The sequence below is a fragment of the Ipomoea nil genome, unplaced genomic scaffold (genome assembly GCF_001879475.1).
Source record: "Ipomoea nil cultivar Tokyo-kokei standard unplaced genomic scaffold, Asagao_1.1 scaffold3197, whole genome shotgun sequence".
Taxonomy (NCBI): domain Eukaryota; kingdom Viridiplantae; phylum Streptophyta; class Magnoliopsida; order Solanales; family Convolvulaceae; genus Ipomoea; species Ipomoea nil.
The window spans coordinates 539,756-559,241 of record NW_017619625.1 but is presented as its reverse complement, the minus strand read 5'-3'; the positions used below and the strand labels follow the sequence as shown (position 1 = coordinate 559,241).

Genomic DNA, 19,486 nt, shown 5'->3' with positions numbered 1-19,486 from the left:
TAAAACTATTTGAGATTGGATTCTCTTTCTGTTCTTTATCAGTTTGGGAATCATACTAATAAGAAAAAGTGAAAAATCTGAATGAGTGTTTCATTTTTTTAGTCCATTGTTTTCTTTAAAGTCATATATTGGTCCATGCATGCAAAATTGTTAACATTTTGGTCCCTTGTTATATCATGAACTAGGGTCTATCTAACATGGTGTTTCTAAGATAGACTTTAGTTCAAAATTTTTAGAAATGGTGTTTCTAATAGCTTCAGTTTTTTGGCAGAATCATATCATAAGCAATTTTAGTACAGTAGATGAAAAATGTAAATACATAAAAACTGAAAAACTGGCGCTATATAGAGTTGCTGTCCATATTTCTTTAAGTCAAATTTACTTACCAAGATTGACGGCCTACGTTGAATTTCTTGAAATGCCAGCCAAAATTCAGATATTTCAAAACAGAATCTTTTACTTTAATAATGGAAGTGCCTTTATTTCAAGTTCTCAACTGAAATCTACAGGCCGGGCAATAGATACCATCCACTCCCCATAACTCCAAGATTCTAATTTCAATGTATTGATTCATTAGTTATACACATATTGTTCCAGGCATAAACACGTATATATACGGACAGTTATGCTGTGGGCTCGTGCCCAGCGTGCTTCATGCGCACGGATAATGGTGCCGTTATCTTTCCTTTTTTTTTTTTTTTTTTTTTTTTTTTTAATTTAATTTCAGGCCGCTTCGTTATAGGAGCATATATTCACAGCTTTGTGTTCATAATTTCATAACTGTACATTCATAATTCCATAACTGTACATTCATAATTCCATAACTGTACATTCATAATTCCGTAACTGTACATTCATAATTCAATAACTGTAAATTCATAATTTTCGAAGCTCTATGTTCATAATTGTAAGTTCATAATGTCAGAGTTCTATGTTCATAATTTCATAACTGTACATTCATAATTCCATAACTGTACATTCGTAATTCCATAACTGTACATTCATAATTCCATACTGTATATTCATAATTCCATACCGAACATTCATAATTTTCGAAGCTCTATGTTCATAATTGTAAGTTCATAATTCCATAACTATACATTCATAATTCTATAACTATACATTCATAATGTCATAACTGTATATTCATAATTTCATAACGAATATGCCGTTAACGCCGTTAACGGCGTTTCGAACAATTTTTTTTTTTATAATTAAAACAGCGTCGTTTTCACGGAAAATGACGCCGTTTTAGCGCCGTGCGCACCTTGCAAGGTGCGCATAGCATAATTTGCCTATATATACGTGTGGTGGATATGATATGAGTTCTACTACATAGACTCTCAAAAATCTACTCCCTCATTTATACTCCTTGAGATGACAAATCAGGATTGATTATTTTCATCATGTGGGTCCACAGGAAAATGTCTATATCAAGAGCATGTGAGAGGGAGTACAAGTTGAGAGTTTAAAATAAGAGTACATCAAGTATTTTCCTATTGATATGATGTCTGGAGTAACGATACCAGATCTTTTGATAGTGGCCCAATCAAGATGACGAATTTTTCGACTTTTGTGCCCATATATGATCACAACTTTAGTTATAGGACTAGTAATTTTGTTATACCAGGTATTATCAATATATGTGTTAAATTTATATATGTATATTTAAAGGATTTTTGGAGTATTTTTGATGAAAATGGAATATGGGATGACTGATGAGAATGAGGCTACAAGGCGTGCTCATTTTGCAGCATCTGTTCATCAAACCATAATTATTATTTCTGTTTATGCAAGTAATGTTATGTACTGTCAGAAGCTTAAAATACAAGATTATATAAATATTAATCAAGTGTAATATAATGATTGACATTGCAACAAATCATAAAGCACACCCCCACGGCCCCACCCCACCCAAAACAGCTTTTTTGAATACCTTCTTTATCATATCTATTTTCGGAACAAAAATATTATTTGTATCAAAATTCAAAATTAAATATACGGAGTATATATGTCCTGTTTGGTAACATAGTTAGATTATCAGTTAATTTTAACTTATTTGATCACTATTAGATGTTTGACTTGGTCAAATTGTCAATATAATAAGTGTTTAATTAATTAATTTTTTGTAATAACTTAGTAATCTAACACGCTAAAATTCAAAACAAAACCGTTTTTACGAATAACTTTTTTAAAAAATCCTTTTACATGTAATCAACTATAAACTAATAACTAATTTACTAAATATCTTTTTACAATCAGCTAATGATATCAACTAACAGCTATTTACCAAACAACCTTTCTCTCTCTCTCTCTCTATATATATATATATATATATATATATATATATATATATATATATATATATTTAAATATCATAATATGTTATATTTATTAAGTACCTGTAAATTAATAAATTTTATTATGGAGTACAAATTAATCTTCAGGGTAAAGTAATGTCATTTACTATGGATATGCCGTAATTTCAAATGTAGCCTTTTTAATATTCTAAATGTCATCATTTGGGGAGGTGGCAAATGATTATTTGTCGGCGGAAACAAGTGTAGCCAATAAGCAGAGATAAATATAATTTGTCTTATGAAAAAAAAAAAAAAAAAAAAAAAAAAAAAAGAGAAGAGAAAAGTAACATGTTTGGCTGTTTGCATTTGGATCTTGTCTCTTTCATACCAATGTTTCTTTGGAATATTTGAGCACCGATTCGGTGAAAAAGACATTCCGCTGTAAACCCACTGTTTGAATTTAGATTAATTTTAGGGATAAAGTAAAAAGAAGTCATTGAACTATTTGACAAATAGTAAGGGGCTGTATTCAATCATGACTTTCATAAAGTTTTAAAGACTTTTATGAACTTTAAAAGTTTGAGGGTATTCAAATTTTTAAAGAGTCTTTAAAAGTCAGGCGGTATTCAATCAAGATTTTTAAAGAGTCTTTAAAAGTCGTGTGGTATTGAATTAAGACTTTTAGAGCATCTACATCAATGAATAATGGAGAGTTAATGTCAGAATAAATCACTTGGCTAGAGTTATTCACAAGTGTGGGATGTGGTTATTAGATGAAATAATCCTCCTGCAAATTACAAAATAATGTCAGAAAATAAAGGAAAAGAAAAAGTGAAAGAAAGAAACGTTGTGCGCGTTTCGCGCACAACGTGGCCATAAGTCGGGCGCGTACAGTGCACGCGCCCAGTCAGGCTGACTTACATATTTTATTTTATTTTTTGTTTTTTTTTTAATTAAGTTTTGTTTTATTTTATTTTTTTTTCTCTCCCCTCCCACCTTCTCTTTCCTAATCACTCTTACATTATCCCCACATTCTTCCCAACTAATGTGGATGCTCTTAGAGAGTCTTTAAAAGTTACGTGGTATTCAAAAAATTATGAACTTTTGTAGACTTTTTAATTTTAAGATTTTTGTAGACTTTTTCTTCTCAAATATAAATAGTTGAAATCCAACCATCAACCCCCGGATTTCAAAATTTTCTTTCTAACAACTTTGAATGTTTTCTCTCTCTATTTGAACTCTAATTTTCTCTCAATTTAAACTTTATAAACCTATATAAATTTAATAAAATTATTGTTTTTCTTCATTATCCTATATATTTTCCTTATACCTAAACTCTACCAATTTTTCTCTCTCTCCTAAACTTTACAATCTTCCTCTAAAAATTTGAAATAATATTATTTTTATTTCATTATTGCTTGTTTATATTGATTTTTATTTTTTTTATGAATTTTTTATCCCTAACTTTTTCTAATTCTCCCTAAATACATGAACAAAGCAAAATTTTCATCATCAAATTTTAGTATATGTTTCATAATATTCATATAAATACTTATATATTTTGATTTTTATTCTTTTTATGTTTATATTCGTAATATATATTTTTCCTTTTTTTTTTTTTAAAAACAAGTTACCATGAATAGCGAACTACTGTTCGCAACAATAATTTGGGGTTGCGAACAGTAACACCTTGTTGTTGTGGACAGTCTCAAATTGCTATTGCAAATAATAGTTCTTTGCGTGATGCCTAGCAATATATTAAGTATAATTATATATATATATATATATATATATATTATATTTTTTATTTTTATTTTATGCAACTTGTAATTATATTTTTAAATATTTTATTTGATCAATTCTTTTATTATAAATTTTATTATTCAATATTGTTATGAATTTCTAATGAAATAATTTTTTTTTGATGTTTATTAATAATATATATAAGTAATTAGCATATAAGTCTCAACATACTATGGATAAAAATAATAATGTTGAGAATGTTGATGTGGGTGAAGAACTACATAATAAGAAAATTTTATGATATATTATAAATGTTTTGTAATAAAATTATAAATGATAAGAATCAAAATCATTGAAAGTTTTTAAGGATGTATTCAATTTAGAATTAAATGACTTTTGTAGACTTTTTAAAATAAAGTCTATGAACAAAAACCTGAAGTTAACATGTTAAAAAGTTAATTACTCTTTTTCCCGGGTTCAGTTGGCTTATTTGGAGATTATTTGAGCTCGATAGTTTAATTGTTGTTTCTCAAATAGTTTAGTGGATTTATTTGTATTTTATCCCTTAATTTTATAGTAATAAAAATTAAAAATATCAATCGTTAACTTATAAAATATCACAGTTCTCAATTAATTTAACAAGAGGTTTCTAGTTTGAGTTCCGCATAATTAGTCACAGTCATCGTCAAAGGGGATGAAGAAATCCTTAACGACAGGTACTCATACGCCATATATGTGAGGTGGTTTCTTTGTACTTTTATCAGTTTGTTGGCAAGCGGATGGCCTACGAATCCTTTAATTTTTTTTTTTGTTAAAACGAATCCTTTAATTTGCTTCCTCCCGCTTGATGTTTTAGTATCTTTGTTTCATCGTTTAAGAGTTAAGACCTTAAATGAACCGCAAAATAAATTATTTGTACTTTAACAAATATGAGAAAATATTTAATATATATATATTATCAGTATATTAAATATTGTCACGTCATTAAAAAATAAATTAATTTTTAAAATGAATTAAACATCTTTTTATGAATAACGATGTATCAAGTGTTTTCTCGGAAAATATACCTTTCGCTACATATCAATGATTAAAATGAACTTATCAATTATTGACTGAGGCGACTTGTAAGGATACTCTATCATGGATCAAGAACAAGGGTTAAGCAATGTTTATGTGGAAACTAATTGTCAGAATCTCTTCTTCAGTATCATTAGAAATCACAATAACTCTCGTACATCGATTTTGTCTATCGTGATTGTGTTTCTCTTTTAAAGCTTATTAATTCTTGTTTAGTTTGTTTTGTCACTAGATCTGTGAACCAAATTATTCATGTTTTAGCTAAGGCAGTTAGCTCTCAGTCTGGTCCTCTAATTTGGGCTTCTTACCCTCCTAATTCTATTCGCCGATGTATAAGTTGATTCATTAATTTATTAAGGTTTTTTTCTTTAAAAAAAAAAAAAAAAAAAAACTTATCAACATGCCAACGAGGCAACGACAAAAATAGCATCTCATATAACTTTAAATTAAAGAAAAATAGTTAAATCAGCTCCCAAAATCGAATGAATAGTGCATTTACATCTTTAATTGAAAAAAATAAATATTGGACCTCTCAAACTAGTACATAACTGTAATTGTGTTATGAAAAATACTTCACACCCCATAATTACCAGTTTACCACTTCTTATTAGTACAAACGAAAATTATTCAATTATTACTGATGAATTGACTGATCCTACTATAAGTTAATAAGAAATCTTTGTATTTAATAAAATAATGATATGTCATAAAGTGATAATTGTAAGGATCTCTTAAGTTATATATTCACTATGTTACCACTTATTTAGCAAACTAGTTTTTCACGCGCATTGCGTGATTGGGATAATGCCCACTGTTTTGTTTTTTTGTTTTTTTTTTTTTTAAATAAGTAGTTTAAATTATATCAAGGCAAGATTATATTGGAATTATTCATGCATAGATAATTGAATGTTAAATTTGCCTATTTAAATAGGCAATTCTAAGTTTACAAATGCAAGATAATATAGTCAAGAATGATTATAATTATCAATAAAATAATTGTATAGGTATGATTGAAACCAAATACGGGACATAAGGGAGAGCAAATAAAAATTAGGGCATAAAATATTAAATATATACTAATATTGAAGAGCTTAATTCCTGATTGCCAAACAAGGACATTGTGAGATAGTTTCCCACTTTAGTTTGTTGTGTGATTTGAATACTCTTTTTGTCAATAAATCTCCCAAGTAGTTAATATGATTGGCTTAATTATATATTTTTTTATTTTTTAAAAACAATTAATATATATATATATATATATATATATATATCCTTAGATCATTTTACATGTTAATCTAAACAACTAATTTTTTAAAATATGTTTTTACCAACCGTTGATATAATTCGCTGGTCAAATTCGCTAATATAATCCGCTAACGCTAACCGCTAACTGCTAATTGTCAAACAAGGACATTACGAGGTAGTTCTCACTTCAATTTGTTGTGTGATTTGAACATTCTCTTTGTCAACAAATCCTTCAAGTAGTTAATATGATTGGCTATATTAATTATATTCTTTTAATTTTTTCATGGTATTAATAAAATACTTGGTAAATAAATATATAGCATTATTTTGTATTATAACTTCGATATTTAATTAAAAATAGTGCACAAAAAAGATAATAGACAATGTAGTGAATATAATCAATTGATGAATTTGAATGTAAAGAATTTTTACATTGGAGAAATATAAAGACAATATAACTAATAAAATGATTTCTCTTAATTAATTTATTAATAATGAATAATTTTTTAATAAAGACATTGTAGAGACAATGTAACGAATATAATCAATTGATGAATTTGAATGTAAAGAATTTTTATATTGGAGAAAAATAAATACAATATAACTAATGAAATTATTTCTCTTATTTAATTTATTGATATATAATGAATAATTTTTTTTGAATAAAGACATTGTAGACACATAATTCTAAATTAAAGAAATGTATATGTATTATTTTGTGTTGTAGCTACTAAATTATTATTTAATAATAATTTAATAAGAGTGAAATACAGTACTAATTATGGCAACTTTGATTGGAATGAGGTTCGAACCTAAGGGCTTTTTTTTTATTGAAATCAATGAGTAAGTTAAATGTGAACTAACAGAAATTAACGGAAAATGTAATATTTAACAGAAAAGTTAACGGATAATCATATTCATTAAGGATAAATTAAGAAATATTAATGAAAAATTAAAATCTGATCAATCTGAGCTATTCATTTGATTAAAAACTTTGACCGCTATTTTTCGATCCATTATAGGTCTAACTCTCTTGGGTTCTTATTAGTATAGTAGATAGATAGTAGATATGTAATTTTTTAAATTTTTATGCTTGTGTGACTAACAAATTATTTAATAATAGTAATAATATTAAATTCTTTAAAACAGCTAAAATTTGTTTTTATTTTTTTTTTCTTAGTTTTTTAAACACATGGACTAGCAATCTTAAAGATGGACACTTGTCGCCCGCCCACGGGCTTAACTAACTGGTTCATTATGTAGTATTTGGGAGAAGAGACCCATGTTCGAACTTTGGCAATAACAGTGTAGCCATTATGTCCAAAGTGGGCAAATCCTTTTTCCTTGTGTGCAACGATATTTGACCATGTATGCTGAGCCATTAAGTCGCCGTGATTTCGCAGTGATTTACATTCTCTTAAATGCTTTGTTGGATGGGGTGTAGGAACTCTGGAGGAACCCTTGAATCGGAGATTCAACTTTTGAGAGAAGAACGAAAAATGGACACTTGTGATTGTTCATGATTAACTTTGTAATAGTTGTGGTTGTTTCATTTTTTTTTTTTAAAACTAAATTTGTCAGATAATCATGGTTGTCAAAGCTAAAATTTATATCTTTTGACGTTTTTATATAATGTTTTTTAAGTTAAAAATAACATTTTATTTGAATTTGATGTCAATATAAAAATGTTAAGTATTTATCAAACCAGTAATTTATTAATGGGTGGGGAGACTGTTAGTTAAAATAATTGACTTAAATGGACAATTTAGACTGATGATTCGTATTTTTGTTGTTTTAAGAAATCCCAATAAAACAATTATAAATTGGGATTATCTTTTTAATTTTAAAAATTGTTTTAAGAAATCCCAATAAAACAATTATAAATTGGGATTATCTTTTTTATTTTAAAAAAAATTCATAATTGATCACCCATTTGGAATAATTTTTTGAAGAAAGAACCTTAATTCATTCAATCATAAGCAAGAGCAGGAACAAGAATAAGGGGCGGCATGTCAAACTACTCCCCGCAACTAGCCATAGAAACGGCCTCCCTAGCTAACACATGGGCGGTACGATTCGCGGATCGCTTAACAAATCTATAGTTGACCCCATTCATCGTCTCATCGACATACAAGGTAACATCTTTAACATCATCTACTAAATACCCAAAAGCAGAAAAAAAAAGAATTAGAATGCAAAGCATGAAAACATAATTGTGAGTCCATTTCGACATCCACATCCCCCAACCCAGTGTTCTTTAGCTAGCGCCTCCCGAATGCACAACATTTCTGCCTCCACCACACTGTACTGACCTGGCACGCACCGGTTTGAAGCCGCCAAAAAACGACTTTGATCGTCTCGGAGCACCCACCCCAACCCCATTACATTATGTTCACGACTTAGTGCCGCGTCAGTGTTGACCACATGGAATGTTTGGTTCATGGAATAGGTCAGGAATGAAATAACATTCATTGGAATAGACATATTCTATTGTTTGGTTAGATCCTTTGTCACGGGAATAACATTCCTAGGAATGAGCTATTACCTTCGCAAGGAGAATAGTCATTCCTAGGGGAGCCTTGGTATTAGTTATCCCCATGCCATTGGGAATAACTTTTATATCAAAATACCAAAAAATACCCTTTGCACATTATTTAATATTTATATTTAATAAATATAATGTATTATATAAATGTATATATTTAATTAATTATAATTTTTATCTATCAATAAATATATATTTAAATAAATTATATGTATATACATATATATACACACAAACATTTTGCAGCATTTGCAATTGGCATTTTGGAGAAAGAAAACTCTTTCCCCAAAACACCCTTGACATATATATATATATATATATATATATATATATATATATATATATATATATATATATATATATATATATATATATATATATATATATATATATATAAAATTAATTAACTGTATAAGGGCATAAGACTCCTTAATTATGGAGCCTTGGCTCCTAAATTAAGTAGCATGCCCATCCGCTTGCCTAGCGGATGACATTGCAATTGAAATTATGAAGCCTTGATGCTCCTTTTATATGAGCCTCAAGTCTCCATTCCCTACTTCTTCAACCAATATGGGATAAATGGAAAAACAAATATAAATATAAATATGTGTTATTATTATTATTATTATTATTATTATTATTATTATTATTATTATTATTATTATTATTATTATTATCTCTCGCACACATGCATATACATGTATATAAATAAATAATATATATATATATATATATATATATATATATATATATATAACATTCAATATATCATAATCATATAACCATATTCACTATTATTATTATTATTATTATTATTATTATTATTATCATTATTATTATTATTTTGTATAAGGGTATTTATGTCTTTAAAACCTATTCCATTTTTATTCCTTTAACCAACTAAATATTGGAATACAATTATTAAAGTCTATTTCTTCAGTGAACCAAACAATAGAATACAATTCATATTCTATTCCTTACCTATTCCATTTTCTGTGGAATAACATTCCTATTTCTTTCAAATTCATTCCATGAACCAAACGTGCTGTAATAGTTGGCTGTTTTGATTTAGATGACTTAGGCTCTATTTGGCAAAGCTAGCTGAAAAGCTATAAGCTAGGAGCTGAAAGCTGAAAAGCTATAAACTCGGAGCTGAAAACTGAAGAGCTGTTAAGCTAGCGGTTATGATTGAAAGTGTTTGGTAAAATTAGCTTTTTGATAAGCTGATAAATGTAAAAAGACTAAAAAGGACATTTTCATAAAATTTAAATTAGTTTGTTTACATATTAAAATTTAACATTTTGTCTTTAAAAAAAAAATATTTCAAAATAAAACTATTAGCATAATCATGATCTAGTATCTCATAATGAAGTAGCAATATTGTTGCAAATCTAATAATAATAATAATATAATAATAATAATAATAATAATAATAATAATAATAATTGCCGTGAAAGTTGCGGATAAAAAGAGAAGAAAAAAAAATTTTAATTAAAAAAGATAAATTATGTCATTTTTTTAAAATAATAAGAATAAAAATTGAAAAAAAAAGTTAAGAAATTAGGAGCTTATTTTGAAACGCTACTTAAGGTAGTGTTTCAAAATAAGCTCTTATTTTAAACTAGAAACTTATTTTGAGAACATTACCAAACAAAGCTTATAGTTTATTAATAACTTAAAATAAACTATAAGCTCTTAAATAAATTTGCGAGAGCCTTAGATACGGAGTATTTGTTTCCTTAAATTAAAATTCGGAAACTTTACTAAGAATATCATTATTACCATTCTACCCTCATGGGTCTTTCTCCAGCCGGACCTGCGGTCTTCCATCAAACAGAGAGTGTGATAGAGACAGAGAGTGCAGACTGATACGAAATATATATTGCTGCATTTATATATATACACTTTTGTACGTATATTCAGATAACTTAAGAGATAGAGAGAGAAGGTTCATTTCCATGGAGAATCTCTCGCATTCTTATTCCAAGAGGAGTTACCATGGAAATGGCTTCACAACCAAAACGAGCAAGTCTCTTTACGACGACGTTTTCGGAGGTCCGCCGAAGTTGGGTGTGCCAACGCTCTCTCCGCGCCTCGAGGACTACACCGAGATTTTCGGCGGCTTCCACTCCTCCCGAACTTCCTCCATTCCGATTCTGGATCTCCCGGCGGTCGACGAGGAGCTCCCTCTCGATGTCCGGACCTCGCAGTTCGACTACTCTGAGATTTTCGGGGGGTTCAACGTTGTAGATTTTGCGCTTTCCTACGAGGATTTGGTGAGACAGTCCAGTGCTGGCTACAATTCTTCTGATGAGGCCTGGTATGATCACTATAGCCTTTTGTGATTTGTCTCATTTGCTCTATCCAATATGAAGCCGAAATTTTCATGTTTCTTTTTGCTCATTTATGCATAATTGTGAGATATGATACTAACAAGCTACTATGCTACATTGGTGAAGACTGCTTGAAGAACCGAGTTGCTTTTGTCTTTGTGCTTTAACTAAACTTTTATTGGCTTCTGGATCGACAATTTAAATATAATTAGGATGAGAAGGGAAGGTGATGGTAGAAAAGTAACAAGTAAAAATGTCCTAGCAGGCTATCATTTCTTATTTGGCAGCAGCTTAGTGTCAGCATTTTTGTTTATTTTGAGGTTTATTCTGTTCCAATGTGCTAAACTTTGCTTAAGATTGAACTGGATTGAAAATTTAAGGTTCTTGCACTGCAACAAGACAACAAGAAATTAATCTGGATTTGGGAAATTCAGGAGTGGTTAAAAGTATGGCATAAATGTTTTGGTCAAATTTGATGCTGGGCCATCTTATCCGGTGGGAAGAAGAAATTGCTCCCTACACTTCCCAAGGGGTTTGAAATTTTTGTAAGGAAGATTGGTCCCATAGGTTTGCGTCTTTTCCTACAAAGTTGTGGGGATAAAATAAAACACCACATGGTTATGAATATTGTTTAAACATTCTCGTTTTTGTACATTGTACTACATGAAGATGTTACATGTGAATATCTGAGGAAAAAGCTCATTTTATTTAGTTTTTAAGAATTACGTTTTTGTCAGTTATAAATGGAAGCTGAATTTTGCTGTTAACTTTTTCTTCCATCTCATGACCATAGGAGTCCAGCTCAAAGTGAATCTCTCTCAGATGATTCTGATCCTTCTGCTTTTTCTGAAAGGAGTCAGAGCATGCCCTATGATGATATGCAGTACTCAATTAATGATGTTAAGCAGTTCAATGTCTCATATCACGGGTCTAATGAGAGAACTGATGTGGATGGTTCAGACGTGATGACAGATCGGTTGCAGGCTGCTTCGGGATACCAGAGTTCAAGAAATACAGAAGATGGGAAGTTTCCTATAGAGGCAACTATTGATGTCAGCCAGGGTATGAGTTTTGGTGGAAGCATTTCAGAAGAAAACCAATATAAGAAAAGTGCTTCCCATTTCACAAACAGCAGTTTTGGAGTTTACGGAGATGATCCAGAACCTACAAAGCTGCCCTTCTTCAGTGTGACTGACATCAGCTTACGAACTAGGCCTTCTCAATTGCCACCACCATCAAGACCGCCGCCTGCGTTTGCAGAGACAAGCCAATCTAATAGACCAAATTCAAGACTCCATACTTCCAAGAATTATGCTTGTGAACGAATACCAGGTGAAGCTCCATTGCCCTTTTTTGCTGCGGAAGTCGATGCAAGTTCATCTACTGAAATGATAAAAGATGCAATGGCAAAAGCGCAAGCAAAGGTTCGAAGTGCAAAAGAATCTATGGAAAAGAAGAAGCAAGATCTAAAAAGTTGTAAACAGCGTCTGCAGAGCAATACTATGGAGGGAATTACAAGCAAGACTTTTGATGAACCTGCCCATCACGAGGATAATAGAGTGCCAGGAAAGTGTGAAAAAGAAGCTGGTCAACATGAACCATTTTCTGAAGAAAGCAAAATAGTTAAGAAGACAAATAAGGTTGATTTAGATCTGTCTGAAGGAGGGAATTCCATCAATTTTGCTGGAAAATCTTCAGAAATCAAGCAGGAGGAAGGTTATTCTCAAGGAGCTCATAAAACTGACAGAACTGTTGCATGGAGGGAAGCAATGGAATTCTTTGAAGTGACTGAAACATTCCTACCTCAGGACGCATCTCAGAAACTTAAATATGAGATGAAACACATGGACTCACATGAGCACCAACAGCCAATTAGAGCAGCTGCTGATGCATTTGGACAGCATGAAAACTGCAAAACATTTAGACCTGCCAAAGGGGCTCCTGACTGGGAAGAAAACAAGGAACAACTAAAAATGAACAAAGAGGCTTTTGAGTTGGGTGAGGAGTGTGGAAGATCTGGTAGAGTGGATCAAGATCCATTTGAACTTGATTTAAATTTGGGAGAATCACAGCAGCAGGGACAAATTTCAGGGTTAAATAACAACGGATATAAACATGATGTGGTCCCCAGTGAATCTGAGCAGAATATGGACAAATTTAGAGCTAAACCAAAACCAAACCATGACTGTGATCGATTTGATAATGAAAAGAGTGTCATGGATGATGCAAGGGAAGTGAATGGAAAAGAGCCAAAAATGGACTTGGAGAAGGAAGAATATGAGGGAAGACATAATGCTTCTGTTGAAAAAATATCAAATGAAAATATTTTGAAGCATGGTCTTGAGCAGGAGAAAAGAGATGAGCAACAAGAAGGGGACTCTGGAGGAAAGGAAAAAAATGTTGAACAGGAGGCTCTTGAAATAAACAAAAATGGAAACAGAATTAAAGAATCTCTTTGGGAAGAAGATGTTGAGCAGGAAATCAAATGGGAAAGCAAAATGAATGACAAGATATTGAAGATGGATCTTGAACAAGAAGAAAATAAGGGACACAAAGAAGTGGCTTCTAATAGTGAGGATCATGATAAGATCAGGGATGCTTTTAAGTGGGAGCATGGTTGCAAGCAATTTCCTACAGCTTTCCCGAAGAATGAACCTGAAGAAAAAAACCAGGATCATGAAAGAGAGGAATGTCGGGTGGGACCTTGTAATTCTTGTGAAGGAAATGGAGGTGGGGTGAGAATCACAAAGTTTCAAGAGCAAGAACAAGATGAACTGAGAACAGCCACAACTTCTGAGGTAGAAGTTGATAACATATCTGAAGAAGCTGATGAGCTTGATGATATTGATTGGATAATTGAAGATCACTGTAAGCTCGAAGAATTGAGTGAACAGGCCAAGAACAATGAAGTGATTGGGATGGATGGGACGAATGCTGCTACATTTGATAGGGCCTATGAACCAAGTTTTGATGAGAAGGTGGATGTGAGCCAAATGTCTGAGAAGCTTGAGAGAAGTTTTAAAAAGCTGGAAGAAACTGAAGTAGCCTTTATGCATGACAATGAAAAGATAAAAGCTGAACATGAAGATGGTGAAGAAGAAGCAGAAGTTGGAGTGAATAATCTGCCGGTTGAAGAAAGATTCAACTCATCCAGTGAAAAACAAGACAACTCGCAACGTAAAGTTGTCAGAAATCCACCATCTTTGGATGGGCATCTGACAAACTCCCAAGAAATTGGCATTGGCATTGGGAAATTGCATGTTGAAAAGGAAAATTTGGCCTCTCAAATGGCATGCCATTCTGAAAATGTAAAAGCAACAACTTTTGAAGGGCAGAAAGGGAACAGCAATGGGGGATTGCAGTTTCCCATCAACAAGGAGGTTACTAAAGAGAAGTTTTCACGTCAAGTTGTTAGGAATTGGTCTGACAATGGAAGGAAAATTGGAGAAGCTCTGTCAGCTGTTCTAGAAGATGGTGAGACCCCATCACAGACAGATCAAAGAAGCACTAACAAGAGCACTGGAAGAGAAGAGATTATGTCAAATGAAGGCAGGATTCCTAAAGAGCTAAAAGTCGAAAGACAGGCAAAAGAGCAAGATCTGGAGGGTGAATATCTAAAAAAGATAGAAGAAGAGAGGGAGAGAGAAAGGGAAAGAGAAAAGGACAGGATGGCTGTGACTGGTGATACTCTTGAAAAGTTGTATGCTCAAGCCCGAGAGAGATCAGAAAGAGCTGCTGTAGACAGAGCCGCTACTGAAGTAGGGCAAAAGGCTACAGTAGATAATCGAGGAAGATTAGAGAAGCCATTCGTGGATGCTAGGGAGAAATATTTAGGTGAGAAGGCATCTGCAGAGTCTAGGCTCAGGGCAGAGCGTGCTGCAGTAGAGAGAGCAACTGCAGAGGCTCGGCAGCGTGCCTTTGAGAAGGCAATGGCTGAGAAGGCTGCCAATGATGCACGAGAACGAGTGGAGAGATCATATTCTGATAGATTTTCTGGGAGTACAGAAATGAGAACCCGCTCTTTCTCTTCTGTGAGTATCTTTTTCGTTTTGTTTTTGTGTGTTTACATACAATCCTACAGCAGTCTATTAATCAGTGATAATGACAGAATATTCCGGACCAACAGAATCCACAACCCTCGAAGTTGAGATATTCATATTCTTCAGCTAATGCTGGTATGTAAACAAGGGCTTTCCCTTATTGGTTATTAATCCTGCATATCACTTTTACTTTTTGTTGGGAACTTTTTTTTTTTTTTTTTTTTTTTTTTTTTTTCTGTTGCAAATTCTTAATTTAAGTTGTTATAGGCATTGAAGGTGAATCACCTCAGAGATGTAAAGCTCGCATAGAGAGATATCAAAGAACAGCTGAGCGTGCTGTATGTGATTTCTTGTCTTTACCCCATTACTTTTAAAGGGTTTATTTTTTTGGAAGGGGGTGGGGGCATTTATAGAGCTCTTATGTTTACCTGTCTATACATCTCATGTTTTATGGTGTCACTTCAGGCCAAGGCTCTTGCAGAGAAAAACATGCGTGATCTTCTTGCTCAAAGAGAGCAAGCAGAGAGGAATGTACGTGTCATTCTACTTGACATAGTTTACATATTTACCTATTTATTGCATATGATCTTATGTGATGGTATGCTTGCAGAGATTGGCAGAAGCTCTAGATGGTGAAGTTAAGAGATGGTCAAGTGGGAAAGAAGGGAATTTGCGGGCATTGCTTTCAACATTGCAATATGTATGACATCCTTACTCAATGCATGATTTATTGCTTCTCTGGCTTTACTTTTTGGTTTTTTTGTCCCCCCGAATTGTCCTGTCTTGAGGAATTCCTTGCATTCTTACTTCGTACATCTTTTCCTTCATATGTGGAGTGTCAGTTATATGAAATATTTACAAGATTACTAATGTTAGAAAAGGAGGCTAAACTGGTGTTCGAATATGTCTTTGAGAAGCAAATACCTACCTATACGTTTTTATTTTCCCGTTGAAGTGAGTTGCATAGTTTTCTTTTCTTTGTCAGTGTCTGTCATAAATGAATGACTAGATTAAGTTGTTGACAGATTCTTGGGCCTGATAGCGGTTGGCAGCCAGTTCCATTAACAGAAGTCATAACTTCTGCAGCTGTAAAGAAAGCTTACAGGAAAGCCACTCTATGCGTCCACCCTGACAAATTACAGCAACGGGGCGCAACCATTCAGCAAAAGTATATATGCGAAAAGGTCTTTGATCTTCTAAAGGTGTGTTCAGATGCCTGAGTCTTCAGTTTTCTACACCACCCACGCTGCATGATGCTATGTTCTGTTGACAAAAGGTTCCCTGATTATATCCCTTCTAATTTTATTTTATTCTTGATTTTTATAGGAAGCTTGGAACAAGTTCAACTCAGAGGAGCGGTAGGCGGTAGCCAAGACATCAATCCGGCTATAGTGCTGCTGCAGCTGTAATTTATACCATTACCAAGTCAGGGTTTTTTTTACCCCTGGCTATCTTTTACTCTTTAGCTTTGTGAATGTAAGCTCCAGGCTTCCAGCTCCAAGAAATTTGGATTTTAAACATATTTCACACGAAGACAAGAAACACAAAGGTTTTTTCTTAGTAATGCAAAGGTTTTGAATTTAAATTATTCTCCCCTTTTTTAGTGATTTAGGACCAATCTAGATATCAGACTATAAAATACTTGCTGACAGAACTGGTCCACCAGGAAGAAAAAGGCAGAAAATTTTGATTAAATAAAATAATTTCAATTCAAAACCTATGGCATTACCAATACATATATGCATTTTGGTTGTATATTGGTTTTCTTGATTTGAGTAAGTTAATTATAGGTAATTTAAGTTGGTTTACCTCCTTACGTCCTGTTTGGTAAAATGGTTGTTAGCTGATTGTGTTAATTAGAGAGTATAAATAGTTGATAACATTAGCTGATTGTAGAAAAGTGTTTGGTAAATTAGCTGTTTGTTGATAGCTGTTCGGTATAATTTCTTTTCTCAAAAAGCTAATTGAAAAAGTTGCTAGGAGTAGCTTTTTTAATTTTAGCCTTTTGGAGTTGCAAAAAGTTAATTAACTAAACATTTATATTGATATTTTAACTAAATCAAACAATTAATAGTGATCAAATAAGCCAAAATTAACCTATAAGTTAATTTTTTACCAAACAGGGCCGTAATCTTTTACCGACTATAGTCATAAAATAGTATTCACGTAGAGCGTATTTTCAAGTTCAAATAACGAGTTTTACCTTCAGGTAAAGATGGTATAGGGTAATTAGACAAAAGGTATTAGTACCAGTCTAATATTAAAATTTATCTTTTGTTGATTTAAGAGGCCGGTTGAGACATTTCAAACTATGATTCAACGTTTTGACATTTCTATGCGCCAGATGTTACATGGTTAGCCCCATTTAATATAAGAGCAGCAACATTTGACTAATTGTATAATGTTTTTGAATTTCTTGGGCAATCAGTGCCTTTTAAACGTAAACTACTCAACCATACGCTTTAAATGTCTCAGGAAATAAGTCGCATGCACAAAATTTAATAAACAATACCAAATTTTCTCACTTCGGCGTCTCATAATGTTTGATCCACCAAGAGTGCTGTTTGGTATGTCAAGTTATTAATTTGGTAACTAGTTATAAGTTCGACTTTTAATAGGAGTGACTTATTAACCCTTTTGATTTGAGCTAGTTAATTATGTATAATTTAGTTAGGCAAACTTACCAGTTACCACAAAACACTTTTTGATTTTATTTTATATTATTAATATCTTTAATTCCACTTTTCTGAACAATATAATCCAAATCCATCTGGACAGTTCAGCTAGTCATAGGGATGAAGTTTGGAAAGAATATAATCCAAATCCATGTACCAAAGAACCAAACGGCGGTCTACTTCTTACCATAAAAGAATGGCGCCTGATAGCTCGCATGATCAGACTTTCTGCACCCACAAGTCAAACAAATTAACAATTCAAGCTTCTACTATTGTCAAACCTTTTGCATGAGTTCCCACCTAATTGATTACTACATTCTTACGAAAACAAACCTAACCAATACTCTTCTTCCTCGCTATATCATTCCAAACTTGATAACCCCCATACCATCCCATCCCATTCATCATATCGCCATTGATGCTGCAGATCAGATCAGTCAAAGAAACTGTACTGCTGCTAGCTAGCTTATTATAACAGTCGGTAGTTTCAATTTAATGGCGATGTTGAGATCACTAACCACAAGAAAAAGCCCACTTGCCTACGAGCAGTTAACGGATGAAGCCCCGCTGTTCGAGCCCAAGTTGAGCAGAACGACGAGCGTCCCGTCTGCTAAAAATGGCGGCGTCTTTACTTCTTCATCGTCCAAGAAAGTGACGATGTCGTCAGAAACGAAATCGCAGGCCAAGAAAGCGGAGAAGGCCAGCAAGATTCACCCCATTTTCAGCCTCTTCGATGGGCGCCGGAAGAGCAAGAAGGTTACGGCCAGGCCGGAGTTCTCCAGGTACATGGAGTATCTCAAGGAAGGTGGGTTCGGAGGTATTATGGACATGGCCACTAAATCAAATATGTCTGCAAATTGAAGTTATGGTCTTTCTTACTCACAATTTACCATCCCGAACCAACTGATCCAGCTACTCGTGCCAGTGATTTATGCTATTTCTTTTTGGTGTAATTATTATTATTTGGTTTGAATTTACAATCCTCATGAACGTACTGGTGATGATAAATTTGTGTTAAATCTCACTATTTTATTTACTCTCAGATTAACGAATAAAACTTTTGTGACATGTCCAGATTTTATTAGTGAAATTAAATAAAGGAAAAATGTAATTCCATTTTTTTTTTTTTTTTTTTGGAATCAAGCTAACTAGCTAAGCAAGTAAGTAAGCATGCATGTTAGGTCAGTAAAAAGTGGCAGCAAGGTAAATAATTACTTTTTCGTTATTTAGGTGTATAAAGATGGATTTCATTGTAATATGTTGTGTAAAATTGTTTCTTAAAAAGGGATAAAACACCTTCAATTGTTGCTTCTTTTACTTTTTTCTGTTTCAGAATCGAAGAGTGTGTGTATATATGTATATGTGGAGTTTTTTTCCAAAATGATCCATTGACTATTGCTCATTCTCAATTTTGCATTTTGACTTTTAATTGCATCAAATCTGGTCCCTCGACTTTCAAAAACTCACCCAATTTGATCCTCCGTTAAGTTTTCCGTCAACTCAATGTTAAAATCGAGGGCATTTTCGT

The 19,486-nt window shown here is 32.4% G+C and overlaps 2 protein-coding genes across 3 annotated transcripts; both read left to right on the top strand.

Moving 5' to 3' along the window:
• Positions 1–10,810: 10,810 nt before the first annotated feature.
• Positions 10,811–16,879, top strand: LOC109168374 (auxilin-like protein 1). The gene is made up of 8 exons (XM_019317383.1): positions 10,811–11,230; positions 12,037–15,274; positions 15,352–15,418; positions 15,551–15,621; positions 15,749–15,814; positions 15,894–15,983; positions 16,309–16,485; positions 16,610–16,879. Exons 1-8 carry the CDS (start codon positions 10,869–10,871, stop codon positions 16,643–16,645), a joined length of 4,107 nt encoding a protein of 1,368 aa, XP_019172928.1. The 5' UTR covers positions 10,811–10,868; the 3' UTR covers positions 16,646–16,879.
• Positions 16,880–18,197: 1,318 nt separating this feature from the next.
• On the top strand, positions 18,198–19,236 carry LOC109168348. Of its 2 annotated transcripts, none has more exons than XM_019317363.1 (2): positions 18,198–18,409; positions 18,451–19,236. In XM_019317363.1, exons 1-2 carry the CDS (start codon positions 18,377–18,379, stop codon positions 18,817–18,819), a joined length of 402 nt encoding a protein of 133 aa, XP_019172908.1. In that variant the 5' UTR covers positions 18,198–18,376; the 3' UTR covers positions 18,820–19,236. The 2 variants fall into 2 exon arrangements, with proteins under 2 accessions (XP_019172908.1, XP_019172907.1); XM_019317362.1 differs by having other exon boundaries at positions 18,199–18,413; positions 18,453–19,236.
• Positions 19,237–19,486: the final 250 nt, after the last annotated feature.